The 17,221-nt window shown below is 44.8% G+C and overlaps 1 protein-coding gene across 4 annotated transcripts in view; it reads left to right on the plus strand.

Moving 5' to 3' along the window:
* The first annotated feature begins 6,125 nt into the window (after positions 1-6,125).
* ppp1r32 (protein phosphatase 1 regulatory subunit 32) overlaps positions 6,126-17,221 on the plus strand; it is an 81,954-nt gene continuing 70,858 nt past the window's right edge. For 2 of the 4 annotated variants that reach the window (XM_033039039.1, XM_033039038.1), the window contains exons 1-3: positions 6,126-6,219; positions 14,848-14,970; positions 16,312-16,429. In XM_033039039.1, the coding sequence (XP_032894930.1) occupies positions 14,865-14,970; positions 16,312-16,429 (224 nt within the window). In that variant the 5' untranslated portion in view covers positions 6,126-6,219; positions 14,848-14,864. Of the gene's footprint in view, positions 6,220-14,847; positions 14,971-16,311; positions 16,430-17,221 lie in introns of those variants that run through there. The other 2 variants (XM_033039040.1, XM_033039041.1) reach the window with 2 other exon arrangements.

Genomic DNA, 17,221 nt, shown 5'->3' on the forward strand with positions numbered 1-17,221 from the left:
CTAACTATCTCCCCCCCCCCCCACACACGCTAATTACCCCCCTTGATATTATATTAATATTATTAATTTGCTCCTTTTACCCCATAAGCACCCTATCTACTGACGCATAGCCCCCAACGCAGTCACATCTAGAGAGGGGGGGCGGGGGTAGAGAGTGAGGGCAGAGAGAGAAGGGGCAGAGACAAATAGAGAGGCAGAAACCGAGAGAGAGGGGCAAGAGGGAGAGGGGGTGGGGGGGAGGAGAAGAGTGAGGGTGGGTGAGGGGGGAAAGGTGGGGGAGAAGAGGAGAGAGGGGGAGAGAAAGAGGGGAGAGAGAGAGGGGGGAGGGGGGAGAGAGAGGGGGTGCTGAGTGAGGGGGAGAAAGAGGGGGTGCTGAGAGGGGGTGGGGTGGGGTGAGGGGGGAGAGGTGGGGAGCAGGGAGGGTGGAGGGAAGGGGGTAGGGGGTGTGGAGGGGAGGGGGGTTTAGGGGAGGGAGGGTGGGGGAGGGGAGGAGGGGGAGAAAAAGAGGGAAGAGAGAGGGGGGGGAGAGAGAAAGAGGGGGGGGGAGAGAGAGAGAGGGGGGGGGAGGAGAGGTGGGAAGAGAGGAGGGGAGACTTCAACTTTTTACTTCAACCCAAACCCCCCAACCAACCATTTGCAGGCAGTGCCTTTTTACTTCAAACCAACCATATTTTCATTTTCAAACCACATTAAGGTCACTCACAGTTGAGTAGACATGTGTTCAGTGTTATTCAGAGCTCAGAGAGACGTGACCTCCATCTTGCAGAGACTGAGTGAGGCACACCACTTCCTGGTTTTATAGTCCCTCCCCCTCCCTCCAGCAGGGGCAGCAGAGAGAATGGTGATTTAAAAAAAATCATTAATATCTCTGATTTTTCATCCATGGGAAACATCCTCTGGTCCAGGAAGGCAGACGTGGGCTCTGAGCGAGGTGGCCAAAAATGACGGCCGTAGGTGGAGGCGTTCTCTCGGAAATCGCAGCACAGTGGGCCAAAAGCGGTCAAGATCAGACTTTTAGTAATATAGATATTGTGTGGCATTAAGCATGACACCACATCAATAATGAATACACTGGCACACACAATAAGGTGAACTCATCCATTGGGCAATAAATGATGCACTCTAGACTCAACCCCCACCATGTCCTCTCCTCCTTCCCCTCTGGGCTCCAAGGTTTATAAGGTGTAGGTCTGAAGGATTGGGTTCATTGGTCCAACGCACCTTAATTGGACTTGGCTGTTGCTCGTTTACCTGTGGCCGGAAGAGGAACCGACCTTAAAGGGGACATAATTGCTAAAAATAACAAAGGCCTGTATCACCATCAGCAATATAAAATGAAGACTGGAAGTATAAATATGACATAATTACTTATACTGTATTTCAGGTCAGGTCGGGGGGAGTTCCCCCCGCCATGGGTTCCATGTAATCCCGTGCTACCTGCTCCATGCTCGGATAGTCGGCGACTAAACTGTCTCCCCCACGTGGTTTGCCAGGTGAGGAGGGGGCTGTGGACCCTCAGCAGGACCAAAAACAAGACCTGTCAAAGAGCGGATGAGCTTCTAGCGAGCCAACGGCCATCCACACTTCAGTAGAAGTTGCGATCACTGTCGTACATAGCATTGTAAGGAACGATGATAAAGCACACACACCAAAATCCTCTACTTCCAGTGGCGGAAGTCCGCTGGAACTGGAGGACAGAGATGTGTGGTCCGTCACCGTTCCCATTGGAAACCAGCACCACTGCGGCGCTAATGTTTTCAACGATGATGATGATGATGTATTTCTAACATCAAATCTTATTCTGTATCCTGCAATCTATGGCTTACCCACTTATCTATTCATCTTAGGGGGATTTGTTGAATTGGAACTGGGAGATTTTGTCTTACTTTGGGGTGGCACAGTGGCACAGCGGTAGAGTTGCTGCCTTACAGCGCCAGAGACCCGGGATCAGTCCTGACTACAGGTATGTCTGTACAGAGTTTGTACGTTCTCCCTGTGAACACGTGGGTTTTCTTTGGGTGCTCTGGTTTCCTCCCATGCTCCCAAGACGTACAGGTTTGTAGGTCAATTCACTTCAGTAAAATTGCAAATTGTCCCTAGTGCGTAGGATAGTGCCAGTGTACAGGGATCGCTGGTCGGCATGGTCTCGGTGGGCCGAAGGACCTGCTCCTGTAGTGTATCTTTAAACTAAAGTTAAAAAAACTTTGAGATGTTAATAACTTTTATATGAGTAAGCTAATTTTGAGTTTCAGGTTCTGCAATAGAGGAAAATGTGTTATGTACAGTCCTTTCAGATTGTAATTTGCAGATGCTCTTTGCAGCCCATTTCTCCCTCTCCACAAAGTGCTGAAGTAACTGAGCGGGTCAGGCAACATCTCTGGAGAACAACCGGATAGGCAATGTTTCGGGTCGAGACCCATCTTCAGTCTGATAGTGATGGAGGGGAAGAAAGCTGGAAAAGAGGAGGGGCAGCACAAAGCCTAGCAAGTGATAGGTGAGGGGGGTTTTGATGGGCAGATGGTTGGACAAAAACCAGAGATGAAAAGACAAATGTGTGAGATAAAGGGTGCGAATTGTGTTTACATGAACTGTAAATCCATGAAGTCTCAAGAAGCGTCTCGACCCGAAACGTTACCTATCCATGCTTTCCAGAGATGCTGCCTGACCCGCTGAGTTACTCCAGCACCTTGTAACTTTTTTGTAAACCAGCATCCGCAGTCCCTTTTGTCTAAAAGACACTGTACCTGAGAATCAGTCACAGAGGTAGACACAAAAAGCTGGAGGAACTCAGCGGGATAGGCAGCATCTCTGGACAGAAGGAATGGGTGACGTTTCGGGTTGAGACCCGTCTATCATTCACAGTGATCTGTATTTGATTTTTTTTTTTTAATTCTCATTCATAAAATACTGCATATATTCAATAGAAACTTTAATATTCAAAAGAATGATTAACATTTTGAATGAAGAAGAAACTGAATAGAATAAAGGGGAGGTCATTTAAGACTGAGGTGAGAAAAAACTTTTTCACCCAGAGAGTTGTGAATTTATGGAATTCCCTGCCACAGAGGGCAGTGGAGGCCAAGTCACTGGATGGATTTAAGAGAGAGTTAGATGGAGCTCTAGGGGCTAGTGGAGTCAAGGGATATGGGGAGAAGGCAGGCACGGGTTATTGATAGGGGACGATCAGCCATGATCACAATGAATGGTGGTGCTTGAAGGGCCGAATGGCCTCCTCCGCCACCTATTTTCTATGTTTCTATGTTTCTATGAATATCCATAAAGTATCTCTCTTTAGTCGCTGCATGACAACATAAAGAACAATATCTCCACTCAATGTGCAGTTGTAACAAGCGCTGGGGGACATTGCAATACACTATTAAGTGCTATTGAAATAGTGCTCTTTCACTTTTGTTAAGTTAGTTTTGTATTTCAAGCTAGTTCTATTTTTAGCTTTGGTATAAGCAGCAGGTATGAATTAACCATAAACTTTGAAATCAATATCTAGTGACTATTTGCACAATAAATACAGAATTTAAATTGTTTAAAGGTACACCTGGCACAGTACCTGGTGCAGTCTGTTGGTGAACCAAGCTGTATAATCTAAAAAGGAATGCCATTGAAGACTGTCTTAAGAAGACGTGTGCATTGGGGGATATTTTTACATGCAGTGCATATTCAAAAGTAAAGGAATGAAACGGTGCTATCGATAGTGTTACATGTCTTAACAAAGCCGATAAGTTGTCCTACAACTTTAGGCTGTGCATGCGATACGCATGAAGAAGGAGGATTGAGGAGATTCGGTATGCTTTAGAGATACTTTAGAGATACAGCGCGGAAACAGGCCCTTCAGCCCACCAATTCCGGGCTGACCAGCGAACATTGTGTACATTAGCGCTATCCTACACTAGGGACAATTTACAACTTACCAAGCCAATTGACCTATGGCCAATGTAGGTGGGTCTCTGGCGCTGTGAGGCAGCAACTCTACCACTGTGCCACCCCTGTGTACTGTGTTTACAGCCATGGTATGCTGCTGCAAATATGAACTCCATCTGAAGAAAGGTCTCGACCAGAAACGTCACCTATTCTTTTTCTCCAGAGATGCTGCCTGACCCGCTGAGTTACTCCAGCATGTTGTGTCTATCTTTGGTGTAAACGAGCACCTGCAGTTCCTTGCTACACAGTGATAACTTTATTGTTCTGTTGTCCTTACATATGACAATTAAACACTCTAAACCTTTCCAATCCATGTACCTGTCCAAATATTGTTTCAATTTAGTGCCATCATCTGTTAGGAAGAAGCAGAGCCCTCTGAAACCCCCAGCAACATGAACTTGTAAGATGTTTATTATATATTATCTATGTATGTCGTGCTTGCAGGTGTTCTAAAAACCTGTGCGGACCAACTGCCAGGAGTTTTTACGGACATTTTCAACCTCTCACTTCTGAGGTCTGAGGTCCCCACCTGCTTTAAAAGGGCATCAATTATACCGGTGCCCAAGAAGAGTAAGGTGACATGCCTCAATGACTATCGACCAGTGGCACTAACGCCGGTGGTGATGAAGTGCTTTGAGAGTTTGATCATGGAGCAAATCAACTCCTACATCGACAAAAACCTGGACCCACTGCAGTTCGCGTACCGCCACAACAGATCAACGGTGGATGCGATCTCGCTGGCCCTCCACTCCGCACTGGACCACTTGGACAACAAAAACTCATATGTCAGGCTGTTATTCGTTGATTACAGCTCGGCATTTAATTCAATCATCCCCTCCAAACTGGTTACCAAACTCGCAGAACTGGGTCTCTGCGCATCCCTCTGCAACTGGATCCTCGACTTCCTCGTCCACAGACCACAGTCTGTTCGTATTGGTGGAAATGTGTCAGCCTCAACAACAATCAGCACGGGAGCATTTCAAGGCTGCGTGCTCAGCCCCCTGCTGTACTCACTCTATACCCATGACTGCGTAGCGAACCACAGTGAGAACTCCATCATCAAGTTCGCTGACGACACCACTATTGTGGGGCGTATCACTGATGGGGATGAGTCAGAGTACAGAAGAGAGATCGAGCAACTGTCCATATGGTGCCAGCACAATAACCTGGCCCTCAGCACCAGCAAAACCAAGGAACTGATTGTGGACTTTGGAAGGAGTAGGAGGGGGACCCACAGCCCCATTTATATCAACGGGTCGATGGTTGAAAGGGTCAAGAACTTCAAATTCCTGGGCGTGCACATCTCTGAAGATCTTTCCTGGTCCGAGAACACTAACGCAATTATCAAAAAAGCTCATCAGCGCCTCTACTTCCTGAGAAGATTACGGAGAGTCGGATTATCAAGGAAGACCCTCTCTAACTTCAACAGGTGCACAGTCGAGAGCATGCTGACCGGTTGCATCGTGGCTTGGTTCGGCAATTTGAGCGCCCTGGAGAGGAAAAGACTACAAAAAGTAGTAAACACTGCCCAGTCCATCATCGGCTCTGACCTTCCTTCCATCGAGGGGATTTATCACAGTCGCTGCCTCAAAAAGGCTGGCAGTATCATCAAAGACCCACACCATCCTGGCCACACACTCATCTCCCTGCTACCTTCAGGTAGAAGGTACAGGAGCCTGAAGACTGCAACAACCAGGTTCAGGAATAGCCACTTCCTGTTCCTACTACCTGGCTCGGACAAAACTCTGATTATTAGCAACCACTTTCTGTTATTTGCACTACCAGTTTATTTATTCATGTGTGTATATATTTATATCATGGTATATGGACACATTTATCTGTTTTGTAGTAAATGCCTACTATTTTCTGTGTGCTTAAGCAAAGCAAGATTTTCATTGTCCTATACAGGGACACATGACAATAAACTCACTTGAACACTTGAACTTGTTAAGCTGCTGCAAGCAACAACTTCACTGTTCTGCTGTCCGGACAGATGACATTTTACGCAATTCTGACTATAAACACGTGCATTCAGCAACGTTAATAAATGGCAAAGATGGGTTTAATGCAAAATGTAACGCGGGCTGCGCTCTGCCTTTGACGCTGCGGGGAGGGTCTGCATTGCACTGCATTACATTGGTGTAGAGTGGGGTTTGGGAGCTGCGCCGGTGCCGCGCACTGTTGCTGCCTCAATGGTTACCGAGTTGCCGAGACAACGGTTGCCAGGCTGCGAACAGTAAGCGTCGCCGCGAGGGTGCAGGAGAGCTGGAGAGACAGCCGCAGGTAAAGGGGCAGATACCGCGGCTGGGGGGTAAGGGAGAAGAGAAGGGCAAGGGGTGATGGGTGAGACAGCAGATTTCAAGGGGCAAGGCTGGAGGGGAGCTGGAGAGGCAGCGGCAGGCAAGGGGCTGACTCAAGGGCGAGGGGTAAGGGGACAAGAGTGAGAGATGTGGAAACAGGCAGTAGGGGCATGGGGGAGGGAGCAGATATCAGGGTGCTAGGGGAGTAAGGGGGTAGGGGTAAGGGGTGTGAGAGCAGATATTAAGGGGCGAGAGAGGTGGGGCAAGGGCAAGGGGTAAGAGCAGATGGCAAGGGGCAAGGGAACTGAGTAAAGGGTGAGGGAGCAGTGGAAAGATATGAGTGGTCAGGGGCTGGTGAGGGGACGGGTTAAGGGATAAGAGAGCAGTTATCAGGGGGCAAGGGAGTAGGGGAAAGGGGTGAGGAAGTAGGGACATGGTGGAAGGGAGCAGGGTAAGGAGTGAGGGGCAGGAGTAATGCGTAAGGGAGCAGTTATCAGGGGGCAAGGGAGTAGGGACAGAGGTGTGCGAGTGGTGGGAAAGGGGTGAGGGAGCAGAGGCAAGGGATGCGAGAGCAGAGGCAAGGGGTATGAGATCAGATACCAGGGGCAAAGCATCAGGGGCAAAAGGGAGGGAGCAGGTGTGGTCACCCCAGTACAGACAGGATGTGGAGGCTTTGGATATGATGCAGAATAGGTTCACCACGATTCCGCCTGGATAAGAGGGACCCTTCTTCACATTGATCAGAGATGGTGGCCCCAACACAGAGTAATAGCCCTCAAGTGAGATGCACTCTGAGGTTTCATTGGAATGAGATGCACTTCCAGATTTCTTTAGACTTTACTTTAGAGATACAGTGCGGAAATAGGCCCTTCAGCCCACTGAGTCCGTGCCGACGAGCGATCACCCCGTACACTAGCACTATCCTACACACTAGGGCCAACTTACAATTTTATTGAAGCCAGCTAACGGGTAAACCTGTACGTCTTTGGAGGGTGGGAGCAAACCCAGGGAAAACCCACACAGTCAAAGGGAGAGCACACAAACTCTGTACAGACAGCACCCATAGTAAGGATCGAACCTGGGTCTCTGGCGCTGTAAGGCAGCAACTCTACCACTGTGCCACCCTTAATTCATTCATTTTCATTGACTATCCGCCTGCCTCTCTACTTCACCCAGCCATGTTCTGCATAGTACCAAAAGTAACTCAGAGGGTCGGGCAGCATCTCTGGAGGACATGGATTGGTGTTGTTTTGAGTTGGAACCCTTTTTCAACCTCCGCTCACGCATCCAGAACATTGAAATTGTTTGTAGATCAAAGTGCTGGAGTAACTCAGCAGGTCAGGCAGCATCTGTGGATGGATAGGACAGGCGATGTTTCGGGTTGGGACCTTTCCACTGATTATAATAGGGGGAGAAAGTGCCTTATTTTCCAGTCTGATGAGGGATCCTGACCCAAAATGCCATCTGACCATTTCCTCCACAGAAGCTGCCTGACCCGCGGAGTTACTCCAACACCTGGTGTCTATTTTTGTAAACCAGCGTCTGCAGTTTATTGTGTCTGAGATTAGCAAACTTTTCATGATGTAGTCTTGGCATACTGATGTTTTCTGTTGCTGCTAAAATTCTTCTATGAACATGGAATACAGATTCACCAGGATGTTACCATGATGCAAAAGCTTAAGTAATAGAACAGAGACCAATGCAGCACAGGAACAGGCACTTTATCCCAAAACATTCATGCCGTACATGATGCCAAGATAAACCAATCTCATCTGCCTGTACATGGTCCTTATCCATCCACTCTCTGCATATGCATGTGCTATCCAAAAGCCTCTTAAACACCACCATCTAATCTGCCTCTACCATCATCCCTGGCAGCGTTCCAGGCACTCATCACCCTTTATGTAAAAAAACTTGGTTTACAAAAAAAGTTATAAAGTACTGGAGTAAACCACGTGGTCACAGGGAGAACGTACAAACTCCGTACATACAGCACCCATAGAGTCAGGATCAAGTCCGGGTCTTTGCCGCTGAAAGGCAGCAACTGATAAGTTCATAAGTTATAGGAGCAGAATTAGGCCATGTGGCCCATCAAGTCAACTCCTCCATGGCTGATCTATCTTTCCCTCTTAACACAACTCTACCGCTGCGACACTGTGGTAAACATGGAAAAGAGTCGTGCAAATAGGAATTAGGCATAAGGCAATGAAACGTAAACCTCTCATAATAGAAAGCGTTGTTTGCAAATTTAAATCGATAATATACCGTATTAATTTTATTATTTATCTATTTCATCCATCATAACAACTCACCCATTTTATCAGGGTATCATAAGTAATTTGCTTGCAAAGTGGATGCTTATATAAGTCAATGCATTTCATATTCAATAATTCGGTGTGAAAGATGACGCATTTTAAACGAGTTATTTTCCAGCACTCTCTCACCTCCAATGGCCTACTTGTGTGATTCCACAATTAACCAGGTTAAATGATCAGTTCATCTCTGTCCCCTCTTTCACCTTCAGATTATCTACACATTTCTTAGAAGATTCTATCCTTGGCCCTCTAATTCCTCAAAATTACAATTTGCAATACTATTCTCAAAGACAGAGGGTAGTGGGTGCCTGGAACATGCTGCCAAGGGTGATGATGGAGGCCGATACGATAGTGGCGTTTAAAAGGTTTGTAGATGACACACGGATGCGCAGGGAGTGGTTTCCTAAGTGGGACAGGGGCATTAAGGTCCCTGGTTTGATCCCAGGTTCCAGCAATTCCATTAGGGGGTGACACAGCGTCGCATCCGTAGAGTTGTTGCCGCACAGCGGTAGAGTTGCTGCCGCACGGCACCAGGTACTCGGGTTCGATCCTAACCTCGGGTGCTGTATATACGGAGTTTGCATGTTCTCAATGTGTTTGCGTGAGGTTTTCCCAGGTGCTCCGGTTTCCTCCCACATCCCACATTGGTAGGTTAATTGACTAGTGTGCAGAACAGAACTAGTGTACGGGTGATCACTGATTAGTATGGACTCCGTGTGCCAACGGGCTGTTTATTTCTAAAATGAAAACTAAAGTTGCAGATTAACTGCCCAAAGCAGCAAAGATGTTTGTGGATAGGTGTGTTTTAGGTAAGTAACCTACAAACACACAATTTTTCCTCTCCCTCTCTTCCCTGTGTCCACTCCATCTATATTCTTTCCTTTTTCAAATATCGTATTTCTTCTACTTATCCTGCCCCCACACCTTTTCCAGTTTTCACGCCCTGCCACAATCAGTTTGAAGAAGGGTCCCGGCCCGAAACATTATCTATCCATTCCCTCCACAGATGCTGCCTCCCCCCGCTGAGTTACTCCAGCACTTTGCATTTTGCTCAAGATTCCAGCATCTGCAGATTCTTGTGGTTGCGACTTGTTCTCACGATTAAGTTTAGTTTAGTTTAGTTTGGAGTTATAGACAATAGACAATAGAGTTACAACATGGAAAAAAGCCTTTGGCCCATGGAGTCCGCACCAGCTGTCGATCACCCATTCACCCGAAAGAAGGGTTCCATACCCAAAATGTCACCTATCCATATTTTCCAGAGATGCTGCCTGACCCACTGAATGACTTCAGCACTTTGTGAACGGTTTGTAAACCAGGGGCAGCACGGTGGCACAGCACCAGAGACCTGGGTTGGATCCTGACTATGGGTACTGTCTGTACCAGGTTTGTACGATCTCCTTGTGGTTGCGTAGGTTTTCCCCGGGTGTTCCGGTTTCCTCCCACACTCCAAAGATATACAGGTTTGTAGTTTAATTTGGCTTTGGTAAAAAATTGTAAGTTGTCCCTAGTGTGTAGGATAGTGCTAGTGTATGGGGGCGATTGCTGGCTTGTCTGGCCGAAGGACCAATTTCTGAAAATCTGAAGTCTAAAGCTTCTGCAGTTCCTTGTATCCAAACTAAACTAAAACCTAACTTGTACAGATTGGTTAAGTCCACCAGAGGGCAGGGGAATAGTAGCAATAGAGTATAATTGGAAAGACCATCTAAGGTACAGTCGCTTGGAAATTCATCCCTCATTTACTGAATTGAACATGCCATGTAATAACATTAGCACGTTGAAGTAAGACCCTGAAGGTCCCGACCATGGTGAACAAAGAGGAAGATGACTGCACTTTATTGCCTTCCATCACAGTGAGGAATGTTGATTCCACTGTGGTGGATGTTTATGTTAAATTTTATTTTACGTGTGTATTGTTCTTTTTCACTTACTATGGCTGTATGGTAACTCAAATTTCACTGTACTTTAGTTGGTTAAGTAACAATAACCGTGAACTTGAACTTGAAGTTCATTTACTTTTGTATATTTTAAAAATAATCTTTATTCATAAACAGTATTCAATATAAAGTCAAGAGAGGGTCAAGAGTGTTTTATTGTCATATGTCCCGAAACGGAACAATGAAATTCTTACTTACAACAGCACAACAGCCGTGTAAACATTTTACTATGTAAAACCCATAGTAATAAAAATGTTCAGTACATTAAAAAAATAGACAATAGTAGCGCAAAGTCAAAAATAATGTCCCCTAGTCTATATAGTTTGGAGCCTATTTGGAGGTTGTTTGTTGTAGGGAAGTAGCTGTTCCTGAACCTGGACGTTACAGTTTTCAGTTTCCTGCACCTTCTTCCCGATGGCAGGGGTGTTGTGGGTCTCTGATTATGCTGGTTGATTTTTTGAGGCAGCGACTCGATATATCGTTTAGGTTTAGGTTTATTATTGTCATGTGTCGTAGTGAAAGCTTTATTTTGCAAGCTATCCAATTAAATCGGATAACACTATACATAAATACATACATAAATAACACAATACATAAAGTCAAACTCAAGTACACCAGGCAGAGTGAAAGAAAAGATACAGAGTGCAGACCATAACATGGAACTAGTGTGAATGATGATCGATAGTTGGCATGGACTCAGTGGGCCGAAGGGCCTGTTTCCCTGCTGTATCTTTCAATTGATCAATCAATCAGGTGAAAATTTTGCTTTGTACTTAGAAATATCAGGAAAGATAATTTGGAATCATCTCTGATCATGGCATGGACCATTTTATTCTGTTGACGAGTAACTAATATGATTTCCAAACTCATTCTAGATTTCAAAAGCTTAAGAAGAAGCAGATTTCTCTTTCATGGCAAGTTCTATTTATTTATATATGCTGGCATCGCTGGTGTTATAGGCTGCTCTGATCTCATATCAAGCTTTTTTTCCCTACCACATTGCTGCATCTAGGTCCAAAAAACATGGTGTGAACATGTTGACTTGGCTGCAATGACTGTGAAGAACAAATCTTTGCAAAGCAAATTTAGATACACTTTAATATATTCAAGAAACAGCATTTTAGATACGAGCGCGATGTACACTTAAAAATGAATCAGCTGGCAGGTAAAAGTGATGTTGCAATTTATGATTTTAAAAGTTTGACTTTATGGAATATGTGTTTTGCAGGCAAGCCTAGGATTAAGTGTCCATGGAACACAGAACATAGAACAGTACAGCATAGGAAAAGGCCCTGTGGCTTACAATGTCTGTGCCGAACATGATGCCAGGTTAAATTAATATCCTCTGCCTACACATAATCCATTACTTGCAAATCCATGTGCCTATCCAACAAACTCTTAAATGCCACTATCACATCTGCTTCCACAACCCCTGGCAACACTTTCCAGGTACTCACCACCCTTCTGTGTAAAAAAAACACCTGTTCTGCACCTCTCCATTAAACCTTGCCCCTCTCTCCTTAACGCTGTGCCCTCTGGTATTTTATATCTCCATCCTGGGAAAGAGGTTCTGCCTACCCATGCTATCTATTCTTCTAGTCATTTTATATACTTCAATCAGGTCTCCCCTCTGCCTCCAACCTTTCAGAGAAAACAACCCAATTCTGTTCAACCCCTCCCTGTAGGTAATACCCTCAAATCCAGGCAACATTTTGATGAACCTCTTCTGCAACCTATCTAAAGCCCCCACAACCTTCCTGTAACGGGGCGACAAGAACTTCCCGCAATACACCAAATGCGGCCTAACAAAAGCCCGATAAAGCAGCATCATGACTTCCTGACATACTCAATGCCCCAACTAATGAAGGCAAGGGTCCACAGAAAGGCACAATGTGCTGGAGTGCCATAGAGAGTCAGGCAGCATCTTGGGTGAATAGCTGGAGGCGAGAAAAGATCAGGATATATGCCTTCTTTACCACCATCTACTTGTGTTGCCACTTCCAGAGAGCAATGGACTTGGATGCTATCATCTCTACATCACTGCTGTTAAGGGTCTTGCCATTAATTGCGAACCATTGTCCAAAAGCTATGACTAAAGCAAATAAAATATTAAGTTGTGCTATTTGACATATAATAACAAATAGAGCACAATATAGACACCAAATGCTGGCGTAACTCAGCTGGTCAGGCAGTATCTCTGGAGAAAAAGGATGGGTGATGTTTTGGGTCGAGACCCTTTTTCAGAAGAAGGATCCCGACCTGTAACGTCGCCCATTCTTTTTCTCCAGAGATGCTGCCTGACCCGTTAAGTTACTCCAGCACCTTGTGTCTATCTTCGGTATAAACCAGCATCTGCAGTTCCTTTCTATATTGTGTATATTGTGCAAATAGAGCACAATATAGACACAACGCACAGAGCAATTGCTCCTTAGCTCAACCATTTAGAATGCATTGGCTCACTTTGTTCTTTATATTGTGGATGACATATTGACTTAGATAACAATGCAGAGGAGGACAACGAGAATGATTTAAAAAATAGTTATGCACTGAGTACATAAATTCAAGAGATAAATTCAAGACATTTTATCTCTAATTGGAAGAATTATTCTTTCACTTCTGTAAAAAAGCAACACAAAAATAATGAATGTTGTTTGTGTAGAAATTGCCAAGTTTTGTTGGGCAGCATTTAGTGGTGAAGTTTGCAGCTCGAAGGTGCTGTCAGAGGTGGTGATATTAGAGGGGAATTTAAGAGGCTCTTGGATAGGCACATGAATATGCAGGGAATGGAGGGATATGGATCAGGTGCAGGCAGACAAGGTTAGTTTAATTTGGCATGTTCGGCACGGACATTGTGGGCTGAAGGGCCTATTCCTGTGTCGGAAGGAACTGCAGTTGCTGGTTTACACAAAGATAGACATAAAATGCTGGAGTAACTCAGCGAGTCAGGCAGCATCTCTGGAGAAAAGAAATAAGCGATGTTTCCGGTCGAGACCCTCCTTCAGGCTGAGGGTCAGGGGAGAGGCAAACTAGAGGTATGAAAAGGCTCAGAACAAATCAGAACGATGCCCAAGAAAAGGTGGAGCCCACAATGGTCAACTGTTAGCTGTGCAAAAGGTGGTAACAAAGTAATATATGGATGCAAACAGTGGAGCTAGCTGGACGATTAGGGTGAGGGAAGGGTGGAGTGAGAGGGAATGCAAGGGTTAAGTGAAATTAGAGAAATCAATATTCATACCACAGGGTTGTAAGCTGCCCAAGTGAAATATGAGGTGCTGTTCCTCCAATTTGTGTGTGGCCTCACTCTGACAGTGGAGGAGGCCCAGGACAGAAAGGTCAGTGTGGGAATGGGAAGAGGAGTTAAAGCGTTTGCCGACCAGGAGATCCTGTCCTGTACTGTTCCATGGATATCTCTTGTTCGTAATCTGTGAAAGAAGACTTGAAACAAAGGATGTGATTTCTCTGTTTATATTTCATACAAATTCAGTATACCATTTGCATATATAACTTTTCTTGAAGTGAAAGAAAGCTTGCAAATTCATGTTAAATATTTGTGCGTTTATGCTATGGGAAGAGACTTCAATAGGAATTTTTTGGGAAATAAATTGTTCTTGGAAAAGCTCCAGAGAAATGCCAATGGTCTGAAGTGCACTTGTAAAGTTATGTGTGGATTGTCTGCTGTGCAAGAATATTTTAAGAGGAAAGTAGCTGTGTAAAGATGTTTGGCACCACAGCTATAAATGGAAAGAGCACTTTATTGAAATGAGAAATATTAATTTGTTAAAGTGATCTTCCAGACCACGATGTTTTTCTCCCACTTTTTTCTCTGTGATCTGTAGTTCTTTACTCTATTCCACCTGATCAATTTAAGTCAAGTTCAATATCATAAGGACAAGTAAGATGAGGTGGCAATTGGGTGGCATGGTGGTGCAGCGGTAGAGTTGCTGCCTCGCATCGCAAGAGACCTGGGTTCGATCCTGACTACAGGTGCTGTCTGTATGGAATTTTTACGTTCTCCTGTGACCGCGTGGATTTTCTCCGGGTGTTCAAGTTTCCTTCCACGTTCCAAAGATGACCAGGTTTATAGGTTTATTGGACTTTGTAAATTGTCCCTAGTGTGTAGGATGAAAGGGTGACTACTAATCGACACGGACTCAGTGGGCCGAAGGGTCTGTTTCCACGCTGTATTTCTAAAACTAAAACTAAAAACTAAAACTATGAGTTACGGGTATAATGAAAATGTTGCTTGGAGCAGCACATAGCATACAAAAATATAAATTATGTATAAATTCTGATGAAAGCTTGGCGCATTTTTGATAAATGGATTCATATTAACATTTCCAAAAAACTATCTTGTTTCAGAGTGAAGTTGTTGCACAATGGCATTGCTCTCTGTTGACAGAACACCACACTATACAAAGACAAGCTTCGGCGCAGATGTAGACCCCCTGAAATTCTACTCTACAACATATTCAACATCTTTTGGTAAGAGAGTTCAGAGCGGTTCCTGGTGCCATGGATTCAATGGAAGAGAGAAGTATGCAGTGCCACTAAGTTGGTGTTAAGGAAGCACCGTTTAAAACTGGTTCAGACTAGGACTTTATTCAATGGTACTTTATATGTCATATGTACTGAGGTACAGCAAAATTCATTTTTCTATACAGTTCAGTACAAGTAACATAGAGTCATGCAGAGAGGAAACAGACCCTTCAGCCCAACTTGCCCACACCGACCAACATGCCCCATCTACACTAGTATCGCCTGCTTGCATTTGCCCATATCCCTCTAATCCTGTCCTATCCATTTAAAAGTCCAAATGTCTTTTTAATGCTGTTATAGTACCTGCCTCAACTACCTTCTCTGGTAGCTTGCTCCAAATATCCACCTGTGTGGAAAAAGTTGCCTCTCAGGTTCTTTTAAAATAATTTTTGATTCATTTGTGTTTTCGTTCACACACATTGCATATAAAAGCTATACGTTCCTTCATAGAGGTTGGCCTCCTTAAATTGCCCCTAGTGCTTTAGGGCGGCACAGTGGCTCAGCAGTAAATTACTGCTTTACAGCGCCAGAGACCCGGGTTCAATTCTAAATACGGGTGCTGTCTGTACGGAGTTTCTATGTTCTCCCCGTGACAGCGTGGGTTTTCCCCGGGTGCTCCGGTTTCCTCCGACTCTCCAAAGACATGCGGATTTGTAGGTTAATTGGCTTCGGTAAAAGTTGTAAAATTGACCCTCGTGTGTCAGATAGTGCTGGTGTGCGGAGTGATCGCTGGTCAGCATGGACTCGACGGGCCGATGGGCCTGTATCGGCGCCGTATCTCTAAAGCAAAGTAAACCAAAAAGAAAAAAAAAATGTTGATGTTTGTATCATCTTTGAGGCGTTTATAGTTTACCCATGCCTGCCAGTGGTGGAGACAAATTACTTTTAAAATGATGGGTTGTGAGTGCGCAGTTTTCTGCCATGCATTCCTAGCAGGCATAAGTTTAATGAGATTGTTATTAATACCACACATAATTTAACTTATTAGAAGACGCTGCTAAAAGCTGATCAAATCGCGCTCTCTGATGGAACTTCATCTGTCTGCCGCTTGCAGCCATCAATTTTTGGACGTGTTACAGAAACACACTTTGCTCTGCCCCAGTTCTCTGCTAATTGAGTTTCACATCTGCAAGTCTCCAATTGCAATGAGTGGACGTGGAGAAGTTTAAGATCTTGGAGGTTTTAGCAGGAGGAGATTGTTGAGGGGGGCAGGAAAAAGGGGGGTGGGGTTGCGGGATGGGGAGTGATTAAAGGCCAATTTAATTAAACCAAATGTTTATTTTCTAGGTCATGAAGGCTTTGTACCCAGGACAGGTAACCATTCTGGAGCTGGATTTGTGACTAATATCAGACCTGTGCAGCACTACACACCCTCTTTAGACAGACTTGATAATCCAGTGCTTGGGTAAGCGGCCCTTCATCGGAGTACATACAAAGAACTGCAGGCGCTGGTCAATACACAAAAGGACACAAAGTGCTGGAGTAACTCGGCAGGCCAAGCAGCATCTTTGCAGAACATGGTTAGGTGATGTTTCTGTTTGTGACCCTTCAGGGCGTGAATCATTCAGGTCAATGCTCAAAGTCCGTTCAGCAGTCAGAGTGCCCTCCTGCTGCCTTTTCACTGCAGACTATTTGTACTTCAGTTTTACAGCAAATCGAAGGCCTAGCATGAGCTAGCTGCTGAAAACAATGTTACTTCATTATAAACCAATGAGCAGTTCATATTCCACTTGGATAGCATACAACCTAGTTGAGTTTAGTTTATTGTCAAGTGTACTGAGGTACAGTGAAAAGCTTTTGTTGCATTCCAACCAGTCAGTGGAAAGACTATACATGATTACAATCGAGCCGTCTGCAGTGTACAGATACAGCATGAAGGGAATAACGTTTAGTGCAAGATAAAGTCTAGTAAAGTCTGATTAAAGATAGCCCAAGGGTCTCAGGTGAGGTAGATAGTAGCTCAGAACCACTGTCTATTGATAGGATGATTCAGTTGCATGATAACAGCTGGGACAGAGGTGACATATGTAACATAGTGGACTCGAAACGTCACTTATCCATGTTCTCCAGAGGTGCTACCTGACCCAGTGAATTACTCCAGCATTTTGTGTCATATGTTATTTTCTGTTATTTGATTGCTTGTTAAATTTATTTAATTACCAATTTAACAAAGAAGTCACATTGGTAACAATTCACA

Source organism: Amblyraja radiata, chromosome 20 (assembly GCF_010909765.2).
Source record: "Amblyraja radiata isolate CabotCenter1 chromosome 20, sAmbRad1.1.pri, whole genome shotgun sequence".
NCBI lineage: Eukaryota > Metazoa > Chordata > Chondrichthyes > Rajiformes > Rajidae > Amblyraja > Amblyraja radiata.